Below are 24,977 nucleotides of genomic sequence, written 5' to 3'. Positions count from 1 at the left end.
TGTTATGAATAATGTCAGTACTGAAGTGAATACTTGTCAGAGGCTGAGACTTTTCTTGTTCTTCCCGTTGCATTATGGTACTTATGCGCAGTGAGTCGCGGTCAACGTGTACTTCTCTATCTTCGATCTCAAAGCAAATCACACTTTTCTTCCGTCTTCACCCTTTCCATGACACGCGTCATGCAGCATTGCCTCATCCAATTGTCCATTCCTTTTGATCTCTCTCTCTCTCTCTCAAAAACAACCAACACGCGTCCGCGCCACACTCGGATGAGACGACACTCTCTCTCGTTCTCAATCCTCGCTCTCAGCAATTATGCAAATAAAAGGAACCACAAATAACTCATTGCTTAGTTTCTTTTGTTCTATATTCTTTCTCTTTCTTAACGCTTTACAGTTTAATTTACATTTTGCTTCTTATACATCTCCGACATACTTTTAAAATTCTCCACGACAAAGTGGCAATTAAATTCGTAAACACAAACTTTACCGGTATAGAAGCGTCAATCAAGTCAAACACTGTGAAAATAACAGGGAAATATAACTACGAACTAACTAACTGGTGGTGTAAGGAAGCTGAACAACTTTTTCGTCTAAGAAATGCTGCTAGGCAGAAATTCTACCGCTTCAAAAAGTTTGAGGAGGCAGAAAAGTCGCTTCAAAACTATATAAGAAACATAAGAAAATCCGACTTTCAATCATTTGTTAATGAAATCTCGGAAAGCCCAAAATATAAACAGATAAAACGAACTGGCAACACATGCTCTGAAAAAGAAGACAAACAGTTTTTACATGTAATTAAAAGTACGTCATCTACAATAGCAGTCCCTCCCAACCCAAACAGGCTTCAGGAATTTAATGTCCGAAATCCTTTTGAATTAGGTGACTTTTTGGAATTTATAGCATCAAGAAAGCCTGACTAAGCAAGGGGACTAGACAAGTTATCGTATCGAATGATACAAATGCTCTCTTCTGCAAAGAAATCCGAATTATTTAATCTTATTAACAATGTATGGCTGTCAGGCCAAATACCAGAAAGCTGGAGGGAGATAAACGTGGTACCAATTCCAAAAAGAAATGTAGACTCATCAATTATAGATAACTTGCTTGCTAAGTGTACTTTTTAAGATAACAGAGGGTCTTATTAAACTCAAGTTAGATCACCACATCTCACAAAATAGGCTGCTTCCGAACAGATTTAGGAAACACAGATCCACATCTATGTGCATAAATGATCTAATAAACAAAGTGCAAGCATTAAAAGCAGAAGGACTTCAGGTAGTGGCAGCATGTTTAGATCTGCAAAAAGTCTTTGATTGTGTCGATATAGGAATCTTAGAGACCAAACTCCAAAATCTCAACTTCAATCAACACCACGTTGCCTGGTCAACTGACTTCCTTAGGAAGCGACTTCTTGTCAAGGGGAAAAGTCGCCTTGAAGTTAAAAGAGGAGTCTACCAAGGTAGTTGCCTAAGCCCCACTTTGTTTAATTTATACACTGCAAATCTTCACAGTCTGAATGACGAAAACTGCGAAATGCTTTAATACGCAGACGACTTCTTTCTGGTTTGCTTCGATGCTACCTTTTCAGGAGCAAGGCATATACTTTTAGAAAAAAATAGCCGAGTTTGAAATAGAGTGTAGTGAGCTAAATTTATCCTTTAATCCGTTTAAGTTCAGCGTTATTCGCTTTAATCTGCGCAAACAGTCGCTTCAAGTTTTGTATAAGGGAATTCCAATTAAATATGTAGTGCAAATTAAATATCTAGGACGAATAGTAGCCGCTAATAATTCTCTATGCGCACACATTGAACAGGCAATATCATCAGCCAAAAAAACATGTGTATTTCTAAAATTGCTTAGTGGATGCACTTTCGGGGTAAGTCCCAGGAAAGGACTTTTGCTTTACAAAGAGTAGGCTAAAATATGCATGTTTTTTTTATTTAGCAAAATGTCCAAAACAGCTATGGATAAAATAAAAGTACAAACCAATTTAGCCGCGTACTCGGCTTAATAAAGTGTACAACGGTACCGATCTTATATCACATGGTAGCGGAGCTTCCGCCCGAGTACGGAATTTGTTCTAAACTGTGATCCATTACCTGTACATAATAGTAAAATAAGGGTAGACCAAGATTTCTTTAAGGGAACAGCCAAAAACAAATGTGATATGAATACAGCTAGTATTTCACAAATATTTGAGGAAAAAATTAGATCTCTGAGGAATAGGGACTTTGACATCATTTTCACAGACGGGTCAGTAACAGACAGGTATTCAAGCGCAGCGTTTCTAGCTAGTAAAATAGTAAATAGATTTTGTCGTCTCTATCGGCCGAACTGCTAGCGATTGATAACGCCCTCGACCATGTCGTTTCGGTGGGCATAACTCACGTAGCCTTCTTGATGGATAGCAGAAACAGCGCAATTGCAATTCTTAATTCCAGTCACGACAACTACAAATACAACTATACAAGACAAAATTACCCAATACTGAAAAAATTACACGACGTTTACAATTTCTTTAAACACGAACCAACAAACTCATGCCAAATTATAATTTAATATCTCGAATAAATTAAGATAAGCATCTGAATAACCAACCAGTAACCAAACCAGCTTAGCGGCCAAATACTCACGGGTGCCGCAGCAACAACAAAAAAAAGACATTTGGACGAAATTGGTGGCTTTGGTGTCACTGCCACAACGCAACCACCCTTTCTTGGGTTCCCCAAGGTTAATGTTGGAGACACACCCCATCTCCGGCAGACTGGAGTCTATTTCTGATGGATTATGATCGGCTCATCTCCCCGCCCAAGGCAACTTACACAAACATTTCAGAAGTTTGTTTAAATGAAATTTCGGGCAAGATTAATTATGAAATACATTCAGGTTTAATTCTTACTCACTTAACACTTAAGGCCGATTGTAGACCAAGATGAGAAGTGGTCAAAGCGGCAACAAATCAAGGGAAATTTTTAGACAATTAAAAAAATTATAAGTGTTTGGCAAAACAGCCAAGGAATTAAAAATACGGCACCAATTCGGAATCGTTTGAGGAGCTCCAGGGGAAAAGAAGGGACGTGCTGCAAAAAGGTAAGTATGCTAAACAGATCCCATTCATCGTTAAATTTCGCGACACAATTAGGTTATGGTTGGATGCGCGGCTATCGTGCGGAATTAAGCTTCTAATTCCAGATTAGAATTTTCGTTCCGAAACGGACTCACGCTGGGAATCACCCAATGTGGCCGTCACTGAGGCCGCTGTTGAAGTTTGCTGCTGCGGATCGCTGCTGACCGCTGCTGCTGCTGCGGATCGCTGCTGATGCTGCTGCGGTCCGTCAGGTAAGTATTCTCTGTTCACGAGTCTCCTAAACTTCCGAGGCCCTTTAGATATGGCCCCCTGTGGTTTAACTTATATATTTTAACTCCTAAATTTAAATCGTTAGATTCTCTCCAACTATCAACAGTATTTTTTTTTCTTTATAAGATCTTTTTTCTTTTATAAGTCGCGAAAGAAAACGAGAAATAGATTGAATTTTTTTTAATATTTTAATGTCTTGTTCAATTGTTTGATTTAAATTATAGCTCGCAAATAACTGTTAATAGAGTATTTCCACGGAGATTCATCCACCTTCCACCATCCGTTGACGGGATGGTCCATAAGGTTTTGCAGTTCCAAAAACTTCCCAGTTAGTCAGTAGTTTCCAAAGTTTCTGCGGTGCAGTCCTATTTCCACGCAGTCCATTCCTAAAAAACCGTTTGAATATTTGAAAAAAGTAAAACTCCGGTTTCCATAGAGCTGATCTTAACAGCTTTAGCTGATCAAAATATAAACAAATATGGTTGACCTGTTGACTTTGTTTACGTTTTGTCGAGCTGATCTGCTGAAATCGGAAGGTGGTGGATGTGCTCTGTAGAAACCGGAGTTTCCCATTTGTTGAAAATTCCAACCGTTTCTAACGGTTGGACTGTGTCGAAAGAGGCCATAAGCGATTCGTTGCAAAATAAGTGTTTTGCACTCAGACTTTGAGCAAAAAGTACAAGAGCAACCGATTGCATTGTTCATATAAATATTTGTCCGCGGTCAACCGACGAGCAGATTTTTCCGTTATATTTTGCTCTGACCATTCCCGGACCGTTTGCTGTTGAACGACGATTCAAGAAGTGTCTTTGCGTCACTTGCCCTTGTGAATTTCGATTGAGACCGTTTGCGCTGACTTTTTCAGTCAATCTGCTTCTAGTAAGTCTCAATGTGCGAGCATCACTTGATTTTCTCATCGTGCAATGTTTGTTAAGAGAGCGTCTCACGAAATCCAAACGAAAAGAAAAGAAATCTGCTGCTCAGAAAGCAAACAAAGGAAGATCCTGTTTTTTTTTATTTGCGAGCAGAGCGTAGGGAAAAACACGGTCAACAGTTATTTGCGAGCTTTGGTTTTAATACAATAAAAAGTACAAGTATAATAAGAAAATTGTTTATATATCAGAAAATTCTGCAATATCGCACCCAACAGATTTCGTTGACTTTTTGTTTTTTGTAAAACTCCAGCCATGATGCTGAGGCTGTGCATGTTTACCAGATTGTGCAACATTGTGTTGAACATTGGGAAACCGACGAAACCTTGCCATAAGATGTCCGAATTCGTTTTCAGTTACTCGTCTTTCTATGACTTATGATATTTAAATACTAAAGCTGTAGTTAAGAACAGCAAAATTAAAGTTTGGAATTACTTATAGCCTGATTCTTTTGGCGCATTATGCCAGCTTTCCACACAGTACATCCGTTGGAAACGGTTGGAAATTTGAACAAATGTGAAACTCTGCAGCCCTGAAAAACCTATAGATTTTGAAAAGTTTGAAACTCCGGTTTCAACAGAGCACATCCAACTTCCGATTTCAGTTGATCTGAACAGCTGTGGCTCATGAAAATATAAACAAAGATGGCTGACTTGTTGACTTTTTTTACGTTTTGACGAGCCACAGCTGTTCAAATCAGCTGAAATTGGATGGTGGATGTGCTCTAAGGAAATCTTCCAAGGGATGGACTGTGTGGAAGGAGGGTACTCAGGGTGAATTTAATTATGGTTTGAGCGCTCGGGTTAAAAAGGCAGTGTAAGCTTGAATTTTATTTATTCACCGGTTTCCCATCGCTCCATCAAGCCATTCTGTGGTGTGAATGATAATAGCGTATTTCCACAGAGATCCATCAACCTTCCACCATCCGTTCCAAAATCTTCCCAGTTAGTCCGCCGTTAATATATGCGATAGTTAGCCGTTGTTTCTGCGGTGCTGTCCTATTTCCACGCAGTCCATCCCTTGTGATATTGGAAAAAAGTGAAACTCTGGTTTCCACAGAGCACATCCACATTGCGATTTCAACTGATCTTAACAGCTGTATTGCATCAAAACATAAACAAAGATGGTTGACCTGTTGACTTTGTTTAAGTTTTGTCGAGTCGCAGCTGATCAGATCAGCTAAAATCGGGAGGTGAAAGGTGGATGTGCCCTGTTGGAACCGAAATTTCTCATATGTTGCAAATTCCAACCGGATGGTCTGTGTGGAAAGAGGGCATAAAAGAAAGTACAGGAAGTGCATAAAAGATCGATTGTTTCGTATTGCTACCTTGGCATCAGATGTTATCGATAGTTTACTATAAAAATAAACATTTTCGGGAGATGAAGCATGAGACGAAGCCGACACCAACTTAAACAAACTAAGATCTATTAATGCATTAAAATGTTCTATGAACACATTATTTTGGCCAAGAAAGGCCCGTTGGCTAGAATCTGGTTAGCAGCACATTGGGACAAAAAGATTACAAAAGCCCATGTGTTTGAAACTAACATTGAAAAATCGGTTGAAGGCATTTTGCAGCCTAAAGTAAAATTGGCGCTAAGGACGTCTGGCCATTTGCTGCTGGGAGTTGTGCGCATTTATTCAAGAAAAGCTAAATATTTATTAGCTGATTGCAATGAAGCATTTGTTAAGATTAAGGTATGTTCCATTTGAAATGAAATACGTACGTACATAATGATTCTGTTTGTAGATGGCTTTTCGACCAGGCATGGTCGACCTACCAGAAGGTCACAGAGAAGCGAATGTTAATGCGATAACACTGCCTGAAGTTTTTCATGACTTTGATACGGCGTTGCCCGAACTAAACGATATAGATATTGAAGCACAATTTTCTATTAACCAATCCAGAGCAGACGAGATAACAATGAGAGAAGATTACGGCAGCTTGTCGCTCTCCCTTCAGGATGACGGCTTTGGTGATATTGGTTTTGAAGCAGAAACGCCAGAAATTATGCGAGGATCCATACCGTCAAATATCAATGTAAGTTTATATTTTAATATATAAAGACTAAAAAGTTTTTTCAAATTCCTCTTGAACATTGCTTTGCGTTTTGCTCCAGGTGTTGCAAAACGGAAGCTTTTGGCTTTTTGAAATGGGCAAAATGTTCTTCTTGTTCGGAAAAGAATGGGCTTCGGTCTTAGCTGAGCTCTACCTAAATGTATTACCAGTCGGCACCCACGATTGCACTTGATAAGCTTTACTTTTGTGACCCTACTTTGTTAAGTTAATAGTGGTTGTTTTATATTCGCCTATAAGCCAAATTTGCAATATTGTTGCCGTTTTTCGCTTTAAGAAAATAATGTCAAAATTTAAGGGATTTCGAAGGGTGAAAAAGTCAAACGAATTTAGATAAAGCTTTGCTATGGTTAAGTACCACATTTATTTTTAACCCAACATGTTGATGGAGTCTTTAAAGCTAAATTAGAAATCTACGTTTAAGATTTTAAAGACTCCTTTATTTTTAAAATATTTATTTTTCTCGCTCGTTTTGGGCTCTGCGTGAGCCTTGCGGTGTTTTTGCATAATAATTTCAAAAAAATTGTCTTAAATTAGTTTTTCATTATTATTTAAAATATATTTAGTGACCATTTTTCTTTCTTTCTCTTGCAAACATTTTATTATATTACAAAGGTTGCCGTTCGAAGAAACTTTTTTAGACATACGGCTGCGGTCAAAATAATAGTGTGCTACTATAGCCCCTCATCTTAAAATGTTTTGTAATTGTGGTTAACATTTTTTTTGTCCTATAATATAACTTTTATAAAAAAAATGAGTAAATGTTGGACATTTAGTTAAAATACACATGTTTCGAGACTTTTTTGCGTAAAGCTGATAAATACATGGATCCTGAAAGTTTGAAAATTAACGAATCGTTTGTAGTTTATTTTGTTGAAATCAATAATTTTTTGAAATGAGGACTAATTTCACCCGGTCAAAATAAAAGTAGTGCTATAATGACAAAACTTAAATATATTTGAATAATTTATTTTCCAAATGTTTTTTTGGGTTTATTTATTCCGATTTTTGTCGATTATTTTAAACTGTCTTTAGACCGTTATTTTATATGGTCAATAAACTCTGAACGTCATTTAAGTCAAAAGAGGTAAAATGTGGAACAATTTGTGCAACAAATGTTTGAATTGTGGCTGTTTCTGAATGTTTTAGATGTTGATTTACAAATTACTTTAGGTTTCTTATTAAACTCATGTCCATTAAATGACCCAAATGAAATTTTCTTGACTCTTTTAAAAATGAAATTTATTGACCTCTTACGTGAAGATCGCACATTTAACATAATAAAATAAAGTATATAAAATGTTGTGAAGGAAAACGAAATAAATACGCTTTTTTAAAAATTTTGCGAACGGCAGGCCCCCGAGGTTCTCAGCAGCAGGGCCCGGCGCTTCGTGTGCATTCGGGGTTTTTGCTCTTTCATTCTTTTTCTCATTTTTAAGCTCGCGGACTCATTGCACGAGTTCGATCGTTCTGTCGCAAAGAGGCGCATTTTGAAGAAAGCTTCCCCCGCGCTTGAATTGGTCTTTGTATGTATGCGTACTTTTCAAACTAGGTACCCTAAGAATTTGGGCGTTTTTTACTATTGGGTTATGATAAAAATATGAATATTATATTTTATAATATATTTTTTAATATTTCAGCATACATTTTGTATAGATTAACAATAACTTTTGACTAAAATTTGTGTGTCTACCGATGGATATCACTGAAACACACACACATAGTCCAAAAACTAATGTCTAACATGACAGACTTTCGCGTTTTTAGCGGTAGAGTGGACGTGAATATGGGAATTTGAACCGTCGTCGCATGCAGACATATAATTATGCTCCGGGAAAAGTATTCAATAAAATCATAAAAGTGCAGTGATTGGTTTAATAAATCTACTATTATGATGAAGTCACGAATGTTTATATGTCAACTAACTATAAAACTTAACACTTAAAACTCAAATTAACTTAACCTCGATTACAATAAGTCTGTTCGCACACAACGTCATCGTGAGCAAGTCGAGAGTCAAGAGAAGTAACGCGTACTTCTCTTTTAAATCAACCAAAAATAATGCAAGCTCTGATCAAGCGCGGTCAAATACCTCCAACTTGACCGAATTCTCCCTCGCTACCATCGATGTCTCTGCAGCCAAAGAGCTCTGAATGTGTTCCAATACTGGTATGCAATGACCTACGCTCTAGCACCACAATTTTATTAGCAACGTCAACTGTAACAACAGCAACAACTGCAACTGTAATCGACTGCGCGTTTAACGCATCATCAGCAACTTTGTCAACAAAATCTAGCATCGCAAATATTAATACGTCAAAACAAAACAATGAATATGTTTAGCCGGCTGTGCAGATTGGTATGGATCTCTACATCCAAATCAAAAGGAAGCTGAGCCCTCTAAATTAACAACACAATATAACCCGAGGTAATGCTAGCCTAGCTGCAACAGAAACGCCCATACAAACCGTTTTAAAATATTGGCAGACGCCTTTGACGTTGAGGGGGCCGAATCTACTTAAGTCGAAAAAGGGAAGTCAAAGCCTCCGCCTATTTATATTTGAGAAAAAGTTCCAATGCTTTTGTCAACAAAGTTATCGAGCTTATTGGAAAAGATAACTTCCACATAATACCTTTACAAGCTAAAGGGAAATATTCAAGAAACAAAAGTTCAAATGAGGTCTGAAGATAATTACAGAGTATTATCGAAATATCTTACCGAGAATAAAAATAACTTTTACACACAGCTAAAAAGCAGCAAGGGCCTGCAAGTCGTACTTAAGGGCATATAGCCCGACGCAACGCCTACAGAGATAAAAATGGCGCTACAAGAGAAGGGACTTATCGCTAAGACAGTCTTCAATATCCTTAACAGGGATAGAAAGCTGCAGTCACTCTTTAAAGTAGAGTTCGCACCAAAAAATAAGCACCTAAAGAAATACGAAGTGCACCCTTTATATAATCTTTACTTCCTTCTGCACCGCAGGATTGGCGGACCGCACAAAAGCAATGGCCCGGTACAATGTGCGAACTGCCAAGAATGTGGCCATACTGTAAACTGCGCCCGGTGTGTGTAGTTTGTGGAATGCTTCATCACTCTGCACTCTGCCCAGCGAACAAAAATGACTGCGGTGGCAATCACACTGCTAACTACAGAGGTTGCCCAGTTTATAAGGAGCTGTAAAGTAAGGAACTGAAAAGCAGACAAAAAGCAATTTAGAAGCTATGATATGCAGCCTACACCAAAACCTTACGGAGTTTGTCGTTTATGCGCACAACTATGCAAGATTTAATGCGAAACCAAAATCTATTGATTCAAATGCTGGTTTCACAACAACCCAAACAATTACTTCCCTACGGATATCTACGTGGAACGCTAACGGCGTTTCACAACACAAACTTGAGTTAGCTCAATTCCTACTTGACAATCATATCGACGTAATGCTGCTTTCAGAAACACGCCTCACAAACAAATACAATTTTAAAAAACGACGCTATTGATTCTACGGAACAAATCATCCAGATGGTAAGGATGGGACTGAAATTCTAATCGGAGGCCGTATTAAGTACCACTATCATACCAAATTTGCTAAAAACTACCTACATCTATAAATATACAACTAAATACTGGCAACGTATACTGGCAATGTACACTCGCTTCACTATAGCTGAAGATGAGTTTATGCAATTTTTCAATTCACTAGGAGATTACTTCATAGCAGGACAATGGCTAGCACACACACTGGGGTTCTCGTCTTATGACTCCAAAAGAAAAACAGTTCTACAATGCAATTATAAAAGCAGAGAACAAGCTCGACTATGTTTCTTTTGGTAGACCAACATACTGGCCGGCAGACCCAAAGAAACTGCCCGTTTTAATAGACTTTGCGTGTAGCAAAAATATTCATAAAAATCTGATAAGCTGCGAATGCCTTTCAAATCTTTCATCTGATCACTCACCTGTCCTGTTCATTTTACTTTGAGATCCAGGAACATTGGAACAATCGTTTAAATTGACTTCACAGAAAACCAGGAAATATATAAGCTCACACATTGAGCTAAGTCCTCATATCATCTATGAAGCCAACGTACACAGCCTTGTTAATACACTGAAGTCTCTACTCGTTTCTGCAGCTGATGATTTGCAGCTTAATTATTCAATAGTTTCTGTGGCAGCTTTCTGATATCGTTTTCCGATTTTAATAAAAACAAGAAAGGAAGCAAACTTCGGCTAGCCGAAGTTCATATACCCTTGCAGCTATTGCAAAAATTAAATATTTTTTAAAGCATTAAAATTATGATTTATAGTTAGTTATAGTTATAGTTATTTTATATATTTTTATTATTTCTATGAGAGCTATATGATATAGTCGTCCGATTTTGATGAAATTTAAACCGTATTTCTGAAATATTTAACCAGTACTATATGTCGAAGAACTAATAGAAAAATTTAAAAACAGCAAAGTTATAATTTTTTTTGTATTTTTTTTCCGATTGTTCCTATGGGAGCTATATGATATAGTCGTCCGATTTTGATGAAATTTAAATTGTAATTCTGAAATAGTTAACCATTACTATATGTTGAAGAACTAAAAAAAAAAATTAAAAAACAGCAAAGTTATAATTTTTGTTTATTTATTTTTTCGATTGTTCCTATGGGAGCTATATGCTATAGTCGTCCGATCCGGCTCGTTCCGACTCATATACTACCTGCAATAGAAAGACAACTTTTGGTAGAGTTTCATGCAGATAGCTTCAAAACTGAGAGACTAGTTTGCGTAGAAACGGACGGACAGACGGACATGGCTAGATCGACTCGCCTAGTGATGCTGATCAAGAATATATATACTTTATAGGGTCGGAGATGTCTCCTTCACTGCGTTGCAAACTTCTGACTGAAATTATAAAACCCTCTGCAAGGGTATAATAAAAGCGTAATTCTGAACTGTCAAATTATTAATAGGTCAAAAAGAATTTAAAAAAAATTGAAAAATAGAAAAGTTACATTTAAAAAAAAAAATTTATAATTTAATTGTTTCCATGGGAGCTATATGCCAGTTGTCCGATTTTGATGAAAATTAAGCCGAAATTCTGAAGTATTTAAACATTACGATATGTCGAAGAACTAAATTAATATATAAGAAGAACTAAATATATATATAAAAATAGCAAAGTTATAATTTTTTTTTTTTTGCGATTGTATGAGATCTATATGATATAGTCGTCCGATTTTGCAGAAATTTAAACCGCAATTTTGAAATATTTAAATATTACTATATGTCGAAGAACTAAACAAAAAATAAAAAACAGAAAAGTTATATGCTATAGTCGGCTCTTTCCGACTTATATACTACCTGCAATAGCAAGACAACTTTTGGAAAAGTTTCATGCATATATCTTTAAAACTGAGGGACTAGTTTGCGTAGAAACCGACGGACGGACAGACGGACATGGCTAGATCAACCATCCTAGTGATGCTGATCAAGAATATATATACTTTTTATGGTCAGAAAGGTCTCCTTCACTGCGTTGCAAACTTCTGACTGAAATTATAGTTCCCTCTGCAAGGGTATAAAATTTAAACAATTCATAAGGATAGGTTAAAGAATTTTCATTCCTAATTTTCAACTAAATAAATATCAATGTTCTGATCAACCAAATAAGTTCTAATAATATATACAAATATAAAAAATAAAAACAAATACCAATTCTTTCAGAGTCCATTTAAAAAAAAAATAAAATAACTCGTAGTTTAGAAGGGTTATTGTATTTATTAAAAAGTATCTAACAGGTTGAAGGAACACTTCCGACCCTATAAAGTATATACATTCTTGATCACGATCAATAACCGAGTTGATCTGTTCCTTTCCGTCTGTATGAACGTCGAGATCTCGGAAACTATAAAAGCTAGATTCTAGTAATTCCCACGTAGCGCATGTTTATTCCAAAACGGAGCCTCACCCACTCAAACGGACACAAATCTATGTACTGTCACTCTGTGACATGTCAGGTCGAAGCTATTGGACTCTGTGTGTGTTTCGGTCGTATCTATCGAAACAAAAATTTTAAAATCTTAGAATCTATAGGGTTATTAAGTCTTTCGCCGCCACTCTGCCGTTCTCTTCCGCTGCTCTGTTGGTAATCGTTGCAGTAGAGATACAGAACGAAAAAAATTTTTGTTTTTTTTTGTAGGAGGAATTTGTAGTTTGTAGTTTGTTGGCTGAGTATCGAGTATTTAATATTCGGGAAACTCGACTAAACATTCTTTATTGTTTTTTACGGCAAAGTTTCAACAGAACTTATTTGTAAACAAGGACCCGGATGTTCTTTCTTAAAGATCTTCAGCAAAAGCTACATTTTGGGTGCATCTATAGACCTAATCGTATTATCGACTAATGATAACATTATCTACAATTTAAAATTGATGAAAACCTCCAGAGATCAAGCCTTGATTTTTCGGTGCAGATGGAGTCCCTGATTAAAAAAATTACACTCACAGTACCATTTTTGTTTTAAGTTAAAAACGTTTTTCACCTGTTTTCATGCCACTTTTCATTTTACTAGAAACAGATCATTCTTCAACTTTCCCATACATTTTATAAGGATATGTTTCCTAATATATGAGCTAGTGCTCGACAAAGCTTGAGTAATTGCCAAAACTGAAGTTCCGAAAACATAAATAAGTTCTTAAAAAATACACTCATCAAAACTAAAAATAATTGTATCACTTTGCCTTGAAGATGGAACATTCACGAATCTAATAACCTATTAGCTTCAACAATCTGCTGGTAAATAGATTTTTTACGGATTTTACTGTATGCGAAAATAAGACACCAAAACATTGACCAAAAACCAAATGTCCAAACAACTGTATGTCCGTAATTTATATACCAAGATTATTAGAACGCTTAATGGACTCCAAATGTTACAATAAGGAACAAATTTAAATAGCTCACAACACAAACCACACGGTAAGACAAATATTTAACAAAAAAAAGTCAAAAATTCAAATCTCCGACAAAAACAATGTTATATACAAAGTACCATGCGATGGAGATGATACAGACAAACGTGAATGCTTATATGTAGGGGCAACTTAAAACTCGACTATCGCAACACAAACAAGATTTTCAATTAAGACATCAAAATAATACCAGCGGCCCTTTACCAAATTTTGACGCAGCAAAGCTTTTGGAACAGAAACAACATTACAAAAAACGATTTACCATAGAAATGCTACATATAATAAACAAACCCACAAACATAAGACTTAACTAGAAATCGGTTTTAATCTTCACGTCTTACGGTGCAGTCGTGTTAAAATAATGTATAATGTAAATTATTGTTGTTTTAAATGTATAACCTAACATCAAACTTAATATCAAAATATGTGTTTTTATGTTGTTTGTAGTTGCCCTGAAGATGGTTGCCGAAACGCATATATCTTTTGAATTAAATTTTTACCAACAAACATTTGACCTTCGAGCCACATTATAATAATAAATATAAGAACTTTATAATGTAAGGTTTTTTAAAGTTTATTTAATTTTTTATTTTACAAAAAGTAATTAAGCCAAAGCCTCGCCAGCGAGGTTGCAACGTTGGTCTGTAAGCATCATTTTGAGTGCCAAAAACGATCTTTCAAAACTCTCTTGAGTGGCAGGAACTGAATGAACCACTTTGGCCGGCTGGTATAAATTGGGGTATACGTGTTTTTTTCTTCGCAATACTCAATAATATTGGTAGTTACACAAATTGGTTTAGGACTATAGCCGTCAATTTCGTTGTATCCCTTTTTAGTTCTTCCGTTGGCCCACCATTATCAGTTTTATCCTCTGACGTCAATCGTTCAATGACAAACTTTGCGAAATAACTGAATTCATCAATATCTGGCTTTAAATACTATTCGCTGCTGCAACAGTTAGCTTGAGCTCAAGCCATAGCTTATAGAATTCACTCATACACAATTGTACCTGCGCTCAGAGAAAATCGTGTTAATATATGCAACTTAGTGTATATTCCCTTTCAGCTATTTCAAAAATATTTCATAAAACGTCAATGGTATATGTTTAAAAACAACGAAGCTATGAGAATTTTCCGATTAACTTCTCGATCTTTTCTATCATAGCTATTAATTCACTTTTTTGCTTCGTTTCTTAATGCCGCTTTATGTTGCTCACATAGTTGACACTAAACTTTTGTTTGGAAATTTTATACTCCAAAACAATGGTTTTCACGTGAATTGTAAAAAAATTGCTCAGAATGTGCTCAGTGCATAAAAAAAGTCCTCAAGGGAAGCTTTGGGATCCATGAACAAGAACATAAAACCATGTTGGTGAAAAATTGAACAGAGACGCCTGGACTTACAATTAAGTTTTATATTGATCCAAAAAATAATAAAAATCATTGAAAAACAAAAAAGTCCTTGAGGTTAGCTCTGGGGTACAAGGATATGAAACAATTTTGACGAAAGATCAATTATGATTTATTTTGACCAAATAATACAAATAATTAAATTAATTTTTTAGTGCACAAAAATATTTTGGCGAAAAATCTAGCACAGACGAAAGGACTTACGATTAAGTTTTTTATTGAATGAAAAAAAATTCCTTAATAATCTTTTTTTTTCTGTTTTATTGCTTTAGATTAAAAATAATAATTATTTCCTAAGTTGTATTAAATTATTAAAAAATAATGATTTTCATTGAAGAAAATTTTAATTATTAAAATGTAACCATTACCAAATTATTTTTATTGTAAAACTTTTAATGATGACTTTCCCTGCTTTAATCATTTGTCGATTTTCTAAACTGCACAAACCATCCTATTAAACAAAAACTGATGAAAAGTAAATTAGTAAAAACAGACAAAATGAAATGCAATTGAACTTGATGACATGAATATAAAGCCCTTTAATAATTTTACCACATACTTTTGCAAATAACGTACATCTTTAACAGAGACATAATGACATAATGTTTCAAAATTTTATTGCAGCCCTAATGATTATAATCCGACCCCGTTTAAAGCTTTTAGGGCCATAATATCCAGACAGATAAATATATTTTTAACTTATTATAACAGATTATGTAATAAGCAGTTTGGCTTTAAGAAATCCACCAGCAATACTAAATGTGGTTGAAGAATTGACATTCCTGACTTTACTTGACTAATCCAAAGCATACAGCATATAGAAGTCAGGCTGAAGTCTCAGGAGAAATAATTAAGTCCCTTATACATACTGAGCGTGGGCTCCCGCAACGGTCAGGTCTTAAACCGTTATTGATCTCAATTTAAGTAATATATTTGCGTATGGTTTTGTCCGAGTGTTCATATTATGTTGACCGTTAAATAGAGAAGACAGTGGATAACTGTTAGCAAAAGGTAACTCGAAGAAATTTATGCATGGGCTCTCAATAACAGATCAAGCAAGGCCGAAATCGGTTCAGCAGAACTGGAGATAAGAAATAATATTGGCATGAAATAGGTGAAAAAAATTATTTACACATAAAAACAAAATGGTATCGTAGAAAAAATGTGTAGAGTTATTTTCTGAACCAGGGAGTAAATTTGCAAATACGGTCGACCTAAATTTATAAGCCAGTGTTACAGGATTATTGTGTCAGACCTTTACATTATTCAATTCTACCCAAACCAACAATACTATTAGTATGCGGCAAAAACACTGAATGTTTCGTTTACTCCATAAAAATCTGGAACCAATAATCCAACTAATTAAAAATAAAGGACATTTTTCACAGTTTAAGAGCAATTAGAAGCCCACCTAGGACCCTATTAAGTAAGAAACAATGTAAACTTAGATATAAATTATTTAAATTATAATACATAATGAAAGACCTTGTGACTAGTGCAGTAACAACAAGACATATGCTGGTAGCACTGGGAAATATAATCAATTTACAGTAGGTGATAAAGAAATCCAGATAGGAAAAATAACGTTTATTTCGTTAATTCTTTTTAGATTGTGTATATTGTTTCAAGAAAATTCTTGTTAAACAAACTAAATTAATGTATTTGCTAACTAAAAGAATTTTTTTTCGGTTCCATTAGGGGTTTTTTTAAATTTAAATTATTTATCCTTTTTAAAAAATAGGAACTCGGACAATATTATTTTTGTTTTACTTGTAGAGTAAAAGGTTATACTGTATTCGTTGAAAAGTATGTAACAGGTTGAAGGAAGGTTTCCTACCATATAAAGTATACATATTCTTGACCTAGCCATGCCGTCTAATTGTCCGTCTGTATGAACATCAAGATCTCAGAAACCAAAAATACTAGAGATTTGTGGATTTGACATGCAGAGTCTAGTAGTTCCTAGGCAGCTTTAATATGGAGGCACGCCCACTCTAGCTTCTGGTGTTGGCTATGCTTTTCGACAGATGGCGCCACCTAAGATTCGATTGTTTTTTAGCGGGAATACTTAGTTTCAAGTAAAAAAATCTAAAAATTCGCCAATATTGTTCTTTCTTGTTATACCTTTGCAGAGGGTATAAATATTTTGGTCAGAAGTTTGTAACGTGAAGGAGACGTTTCCGACCCCATAAAGTATATATATTCTTGATCAGGATCAATAGGGGACTCGATATAGCCATGTCCGTCTGTCCGTTTGTCTGTCCGTCTGTCTGTCCGTCCGCCTGCCCGTCCGTTTCTACGCAAACTCAGTTCTAAAGCTATCTGCATGAAACTTTCCCAAAAGTTATCTTTCTTTTGCAGGTTGTATAAAAGTCGGAACGAGACAGATCTGACGACTATATCATATAGCTCCCATAGGAACAATCGGAAAAATAAATGAAAAAAAATTATAACTTTGCTGTTTTTTAATTTTTTGTTTAGTTCTTCGACATAAAGTAATGGTTAACTATTTCAGAATTACGATTTAAATTTCATCAAAATCGGACGACTATATCATATAGCTCTCATAGAAATAAATTATATAAATATATAAAATAACTATATAATAATTGAGCTACAAATCATTATAGCTTCAATGTATTTTAACATGTATGCAAGTAAATCATAATTTTAATGTTTTAAAAAATATTTAATTTTTGCAATGGCTGCAAGTGTGTATGAACTTCGGCTTACCGAAGTTCGCTTTCTTGTTAAAGTTACTGAAGGCTCATTAATTTTATCTAATAAATATAATAAACGTAAAGAAGGTAAGGCAATAAATAATAAAATAATTGCTGGTAGAAAGTTTGTAACGCCGTGAAGAAGACCTGTCCGACTTCATAAAGTATATATACTCTTGATCAGGATCAACAGGGGAATCAATGTAGCCATGTCCGTCTGTCCATCTGACCGTCTGTCTGTTTGTAACGGACGTCTATATCCAGTAGCTCCCATAGGAACAATAGGGTGAATTCGGTTAAAATCTTCTTTTTTTTCAAGATATTTCACGCAGTATATAAGCATGAATCTATAATGAATATAAAGATGAAACTTTCCCAATTATACCTTTTATATCATAAAGCTCCCATGGAAGCAAAACGATTAAACCTTTTTACACATTTTACGTCCGTTCAAAGCATATATAGGCCGTACCCTAGGTCTCTGAATTTCTTTCTCCGCTAGTGTATCTGTTATATATTGTAGTGTTAGGTAAACTAGACAACATTGCTAAAAAAGTTCAGTTGATTACTTTTAATTGAGTGAACAAACTCACTCATTTTCAGTTGTTTACTTGTTCAGTTTTTCATTTGCTTACTTGCTCAGTTGCTTATTTGCTCACCTCAGTTGTTTAGTTGCTCATTTTTTCAGTTGTTTATTTGTTTAGTTATCAACAAGTGAACCTTGTGAGCTAAATTTTGCTCACAAGTTTCACTTGTTAACAATTTTTTTTCAAATTTTTTTATTGCTGTCTTTTTTGGCCTATATTATTTTTAACATCCCTCTTATCAAAAATTAAAAAAAAAACAGTACAATATGGTGTATCATTTAAGATTATATACATTTTTATTTAGGTAATAGTAGGAACACCTAAAAAAAGTTGAAGTTGGGCCGTCTTTTATTTGATTTACCAGAGATTGCCTCTTTGTAACCATTTCGCAAGCAACAGAAAAAAGCCTTTCGCAAGGAACAGTTGCTAGCAAACATAATCGCTGTAATGCAATGTTATACAATCGATAAAGGGATCTTCCTTTCTGTTGAGGCATTCCTCTTTAAGATATTTAGTAACTTCTCTTATAGCAGCTGCCTTATCATTAGCTGGCATAAAAACCTCTTTGAAAAGGTTGTTGTATTCCTCCAAAAACTCATTTGTCCAGAAATTTATGACTTTCTGATACCTCTTATTCATCCAGTTTTGTTCAACAACTTTGGATCCAGAATTGTTCTTTCTGCATAGAGACCATTTTCTTCCCAATCTTTGAATCGGTGGGCTTAGAATAATGTCCCTTGAGAGAGTAACATTTTGTTCAGGAGATATTTCTACATATATTTGATACAACGGTTTATGTAATGGTAACACATATTTAACTATGTGCCAGTCTTCGTGATCTAACACCAAGTCTGGTCGAAGAATTAACACGGCAACCATGACTGCCACTTTCAATGTACGAATCGCTCAAACATTTTAAATGGTAAGTTCCAACAAGTTTGCACATCTTGAACCAGCTTTAAAGCTGGCAGATTCATTTGCCGTTGAGTTTCATTTTATTAATTGTTTAGACTTTTTAAGCCTATCTGATATTTTTTTAACACGTTTTGGACAATTAAGTTTAGAGTAAGGGAGCTTAACTGCTCCCACTATATTAGCGGCGCTGTCAGACGAAATTCCAGCAATTTTATCCTCAATTTTATCCTGGCTTCTGCTAGATAATTTTTGTGTTATCTGTTCACGGTCACACTGGCTAAACTGAAACAAAATATTTAACTGTCGAAGGTATATTTATCTATTTAAACTAATAGAAACAATTGCTTATAGCTATTGATAGCTTACCAGGTTTGTCCAAAGTGTGGGCTACGACATCACAATTCTCTCTAACCATGGGTTTGTCGATTTGTTTTGAATAAGTGAGGTTTCGAACTGGGCCATGACTTTTAATGCAAACTATTAATCATTTTAGTAATCTGTTGCGCTTTTGACTTTTAAAATTCATTTTTGAATTTCACCCAAAGCAGATACTCGCAGTTTTATATCAATAACAGTCGATAGCTCAAGAAATTAAATTACAACAAGAAAGGAAGCAAGCTTCGGCAAGCCGAAGTTCATATACCCTTGCAGCTATTGCAAAAATAACATATTATTGAAAACGAGGGTTGCCACTAAATTTTTGAATCACTAGTCAAAGAACGCAGAGGAATGATGCACAAAAAAAAACGGAACAAAAAGAAATATGCAAGCAAAAACCAATAGAAGGTTAAATGTTTTTAAATTACCATTTTTAAACAGAAATACAAGAAAAATAAATATGTAAATTATAATAAAAATAAACGAATAATTAAAAATAAATGTTAATCTATCAGATTTGTCAATAGGAACAGGCTTTAAAATAGTAAGTAATAATAAGCAGCTGTAGGAATACAAAAAAAATTATTATATCAAAAATATCAATGATGCGAGAAAAGAACTAGTCAGAAAAAAAACAATTGAGCGAAAAGAGAACCTTCGGCAACTGAGCAACTGAACTAAACAAGTGAACTGGACAACTGAACAACTGAGCAAACAAACTACTGAACAATTGAACAAGTAAGCAACTGAACAAGTGAGCACTCATTCATGAACAACCCAACTCTTTTATATTGGCTTTTATTTTAAAAGTTACAAAAAAACTATTACTTTCACGAAAAAAGAAAAAACAACTTTTTTGATGTTTTCCATTGCGTTTAGAGGAGACATTTACTTTATGCCACCTCTTCCGAAATAAAATAAACACGTAAGAATTTAAATTCGAATATGTCTTCGATTTAATGTTTAAACTATTCGTGATCCAAAATGCAAGTGCTCTGGCTTGCCCTTTTAATCTTCTTTAAGCCTCTTACAGCCAGCCGAATGCAGCATCGCTCGGCTTAGATAACTTTGACACTATAATAGCGGAAAAAATGAGAACATGGCGAGAGCAAGCAATATACTTATATATATAATATTTATAAATGAATATATTGAAATACGGTAAACATAAAAAAAAGGGATAGGAAAATTAACAGTTATATATAACTGGAAAGAACATGTGTTTTCGCCCCTGCTAAAAAAAGACTGATCTAAACTGTAGTAGCTGAACTGATGAAGCAGTACGTTACATGGCTGGTAAAATATCCGACTAAGAAAAATGATTTTACTACTTTATTTTAGGAAAAACTTTTTGATAGTGACGTTTTGGAAATCGAGACACTGGGTCCCCAAGCAACCGAGGACCAGTCAGATATATCTGGGGCTCGCTTAGACGGTGATGGATTTGGAGATTCCTTTGGCCGTAAGTCAAACTATAAAAAAAACCTATTAAAATATCTAACCAAATTTAATTAAGAGCGCCGCTTTGGAATTTATTGCAATTAAGACTTAAAAAATTTAAAGTCCAATTGGGACTTTGAATTTTAAATTTTTTTTTTAAATTTTGACCAGACAAAAAGCTTTAAAATATTCAATTGGAGTTGTTGTTTTATTGTGTTTTCTGCGTCATTTTACCTGCAAACTGATTTAAAAAGGTTTTAAAGCGAAACAAATACGAATCCGTGATTCAGTACGTTTTGTTTTGGATTTAGATTTCCCAAACTGTACTATTTAGATACAATATTTGTGCAGAAAATATAATGTCCAACAATTTTTAAAAGCTATCAGCCGTAAAAGTGTCTTTCATAAGAATTTTCTTATAAGGGAGAGGGGCAATATAGGTTAAAATACATATTAATACTAATTGTTTAAAGACGATTAAAATTGCACTGCGAATCTTTAAAAAAAATCAACCAAAGATCACTAAACATAACATTTCAAACAAGTGTCCTAAAAGCCCGATCCCCCTAAAAGCAATCGTCGGTAATGCAGGCACCTTCCATCCGCGAAACATCGACAAATGCTGATTTAGTTGGAAGTTTTCTCAACCACTGAAGAGCAGTCGGTGTTTTAAGTAACACGACTGCGATATGCCCTGTTCTCATATCAGTGGACTGATTTATATTAAATATATATACATAAAATACATACATACATACATATATGTAAAACATTTTACTTCTACCACTGATTTTAATTTGTAAACAAAAACGAAATGTATGCTGAAATATTAAAAAATGACCCAATAGTAAATAACGGTCATATTCTTTTGGTACCAAGTTTGAAAAGTAGCAAAAGAGAGCCCGGAGGGCCTCCCGCTTTCAAATTTTTGAGTCCAAATTCTTTATATGAAATTACCAGTCTATATGTTGTATGATTAGTGGCTAAAGGTAGTAAGATATTAGTTATCAGTGGACAAAGTCGTATTCGGTGTATTTAAATCACCTGAAACTATTTACTGATCTCTCTGTCAGTTCTTTAAAAATGGAAAGGTGCTTCGCATAAGTGTGAAACTCAGAATGTATGTATTTTGTTGGGAAAGAAGGTGGCGGGATGTTATGTTATGTTGAAGAGGGAGCAGAAGAAAAAAATGGCACACTAGTCGGGTCTCGACTGGGAAGACTGAATTCCTTATTTTCGAACTCTTTTACCCCCATATGTTGCGTCGACACAGCATAGGCCTCAAAATGGTCGTTTGGGACTGTTATCTTAAAAGATAAAATGTCTCTAGCGTAAGAGAAGTTGAATTTTTAACTTTTACATTAACATGATTGGCTTTAGTTTTGTCTTGTAGTAAATAAGTCAGCACATCAGAAGATGGGTAAGACGGGAAAGGCGAGAACAAAATATTTGTTCCTTGGGTGAAACCACTAAAGGGTTTTCAAAACTGAAGACTGAGTTTCTGCAGAACCAACTTCAGCCGGTATTCCGGACACAATATCTCGTTATGGCGGTAACGGTAAAGCAACTTGGGTTTTCTGGGTTCACTAATTGTGAAGCCACAGCAGACAAATCAGAAGTGTGGGAAGAGTCTGGCTGCACACCCTCCGCTACGGATTGTTTGGGTTCCGTCTAGTTTGGCTCCCGATCGTAGCAGCCGGCTTCGGATCCGTGAAAGCGTTCTGCTGCTCGCCTGCTGATGGCTGCGGGGTGTTCCCCTTAGGCGGTCTACCACCAGCGTCCTTCGTCATCACTTGTGCGGCCAAAGAGAGAGAGGGAGAGAGAGAGAGCACGTTAACGTGTTGTTTTATCCATCAACGAGCTGTCTGTTAAGAACATTAAAATCCAATCGAATCAGATGGCTTGTCCGTCCTTTCGTACTTTTTGTTTGTTTTTAGGTTTTTAAGGCTTTGAAGCTCTGGTGTAATCCACGGAGGTTTGTTATGTCTTGGAGGAAGACAGTCAGGAACGCTTTCATTAAAAGAGAGAGGGAAATACCGTGAGAGAGAAATAGACGCACTTTTGTGAAGCTCCGCTTTAAACACCGAAAAACACCTTAAACTCGACTTAAAATATTAAAAACTGCTTACGGCAGCATCATTAATAAGAGTACAACACGTTAAAGTTCTTGTTGCCCGGAATAAATCGGTTTTAAGCATTAAATCGCTTCTTAATAAATCCACAATAAAGTGCAACAACAATCCAATAAAGAAACAGTGCATAGCAAAACACAAGAACACAGAGACAAAACACTCAGCACATCAAAACACTCAACACATCAAAACACTCAACCCTCTCGGCACCAACACAATAATGTCTTCAGCAGCAAAGCGAGTTAGGAAGGAAACTCACTCCGATCTGAAGGGAGTCCGTGACTCCGATGCTCAACTGCTTCACACGATCGACCTCAGATTTTCCGAGCTAAAGGAAAGTCTTGCAGGGGAGATCCGTGATGGCGAGGCACGTATAACCGGCACTCTGGAAGAAAAATTTAAGTTAATAGCAGCTGACTGCAACAAACTCACACTGAGAGTCACTCAATTGGAGAGCGAGGTGAGAGAGATGGGGATGCTGAGGCAGAGGGTCCAGGAGCTGGAGACGAAACTGTCTAAAAACTGCCAGGATCAGCGCGTTGACGAGTTGGAGGCAAAGTGGGTGGCCTTCTGCAACGCACAGGCTGCGTCTGAAGTCGCCTGTGACTTGCGTTGGCATGGGGTCCCACAAGTCCAGGGGGAAAATGTGAAAGCACTTTTTCACGCACTGTGCTTCTCGCTCAAACTGACCCCGCCGCCTAAAGTACGTACGATTTTTCGAACGCGACCGCGAAAATCGACCCGTACAGTAGTGGATCCAATTATAATTATTAAAATGGAACACGTGCACGATAAGGCGACACTGCTGCGTGCGATCGCGGCATACCGAAAAGAAAACAAAACGCAACTGAGCTTAAAGCTCATCGGCCTAGACTCAGCCAGCGTTTATATATATAAACGAACAGCTGACCAAAACAAAATATGAAATTTTCAAGCGGGCGATGCATCTCAAGAGGCTGAAGCGCCTAACAGCTGTTTTCTCTCGCCGTGGAGATATCTTCGTAAAGGAGAGAGAGGGAGGGGAGGCCATCTGCGTGCAAAGCCTGGGCGAACTGGCTCAAATGGAGATTTGCACCCCCGAGGAATTAGCTGCGCTGGAAGCTGCTAGTTCTGGGACATTAAATGATAATTCATTTCGCACCTAAGAGGCGCTTATATTTATATACCATTGTTGTGAAATTATCAGTAGTTTTATTATATTTATTTAGGATTAGTATCAGTCGCATTAATTTTATTTTGTTTCTTGGTGTGGTGTGTCTTTATGTCATAAATATTTATAGACTGCGAGCGCAGCTAATATAACAATTAAATAATTTAAAATGGGTGACAGCAACAACAATAACATAAACATAAATCCAAATCGATCAAATAGCCATGCGATGTTAAGGGTTCTCGGAGAGAAGAGAGCTGGTCTTAATGTGTGCCATATAAATGCTCAAAGCCTCACACGAAAAAATGAAGAATTTAGATACCTCTTTATCAATTCGAGTGTAGATGTTATATGTGTTTCTGAAACTTGGTTTGTTCCTAATTTATGTGATGTTTTAGTTGAATGTGATGGTTATAATTTGCATCGCTCTGACCGTGATAGTCATGGGGGTGGGGTTGCAATATATGTTAGTAAAAAGTTATGTTCCACGTTTATATGTAAACACTCAACCAGTAGTGCAATTGAATACTTATTTATAGAAATTAGATAGATGCCAAAGATATGCTGATAAGCTACTAATTGGGTGTGTATACCGACCTAACTGCCGTATTGACTATGAACAATTTTTAAACATTATTCCTGACGTGTCAATTAATTATTCAGGAGTCATTATAACAGGCGATTTTAATAGCGATATTTTAAGGGATTCCCACCTTGCAGAGGACATGAAATCGCTGGGGATGAAGTTGGTTAACTTTGTGTCCCCTACGCATTTTACCAAAACCCGCAACTCGCTTTTAGACTTATTTTTTGTGTCTAATACAGACAAAGTAGCTACATATGACCAACTTATTGTCCCATCGTTCTCAAAACATGACCTCATATACTTGACTTACGCACTTGACCACCAA

At 35.8% G+C, this 24,977-nt stretch overlaps 1 protein-coding gene across 3 annotated transcripts in view; it reads left to right on the top strand.

Annotated features, from left to right (window-relative positions):
* The first annotated feature begins 5,653 nt into the window (after positions 1-5,653).
* Positions 5,654-24,977, top strand: part of LOC108145645 (double-strand-break repair protein rad21-like protein 1) — a 185,593-nt gene continuing 166,269 nt past the window's right edge. For all 3 annotated transcript variants that reach the window (XM_041710105.1, XM_041710104.1, XM_041710103.1), the window contains exons 1-3: positions 5,654-5,992; positions 6,045-6,335; positions 20,686-20,806. In XM_041710105.1, the coding sequence (XP_041566039.1) occupies positions 5,735-5,992; positions 6,045-6,335; positions 20,686-20,806 (670 nt within the window). In that variant the 5' untranslated portion in view covers positions 5,654-5,734. The remainder of the gene's footprint in view (positions 5,993-6,044; positions 6,336-20,685; positions 20,807-24,977) is intronic.

Source organism: Drosophila elegans, unplaced genomic scaffold (assembly GCF_018152505.1).
Source record: "Drosophila elegans isolate 14027-0461.03 unplaced genomic scaffold, ASM1815250v1 contig_767, whole genome shotgun sequence".
Taxonomy (NCBI): domain Eukaryota; kingdom Metazoa; phylum Arthropoda; class Insecta; order Diptera; family Drosophilidae; genus Drosophila; species Drosophila elegans.
The sequence above is the reverse complement of the archived record's forward strand: the minus strand, read 5'-3'. Positions and strand labels throughout refer to the sequence as shown.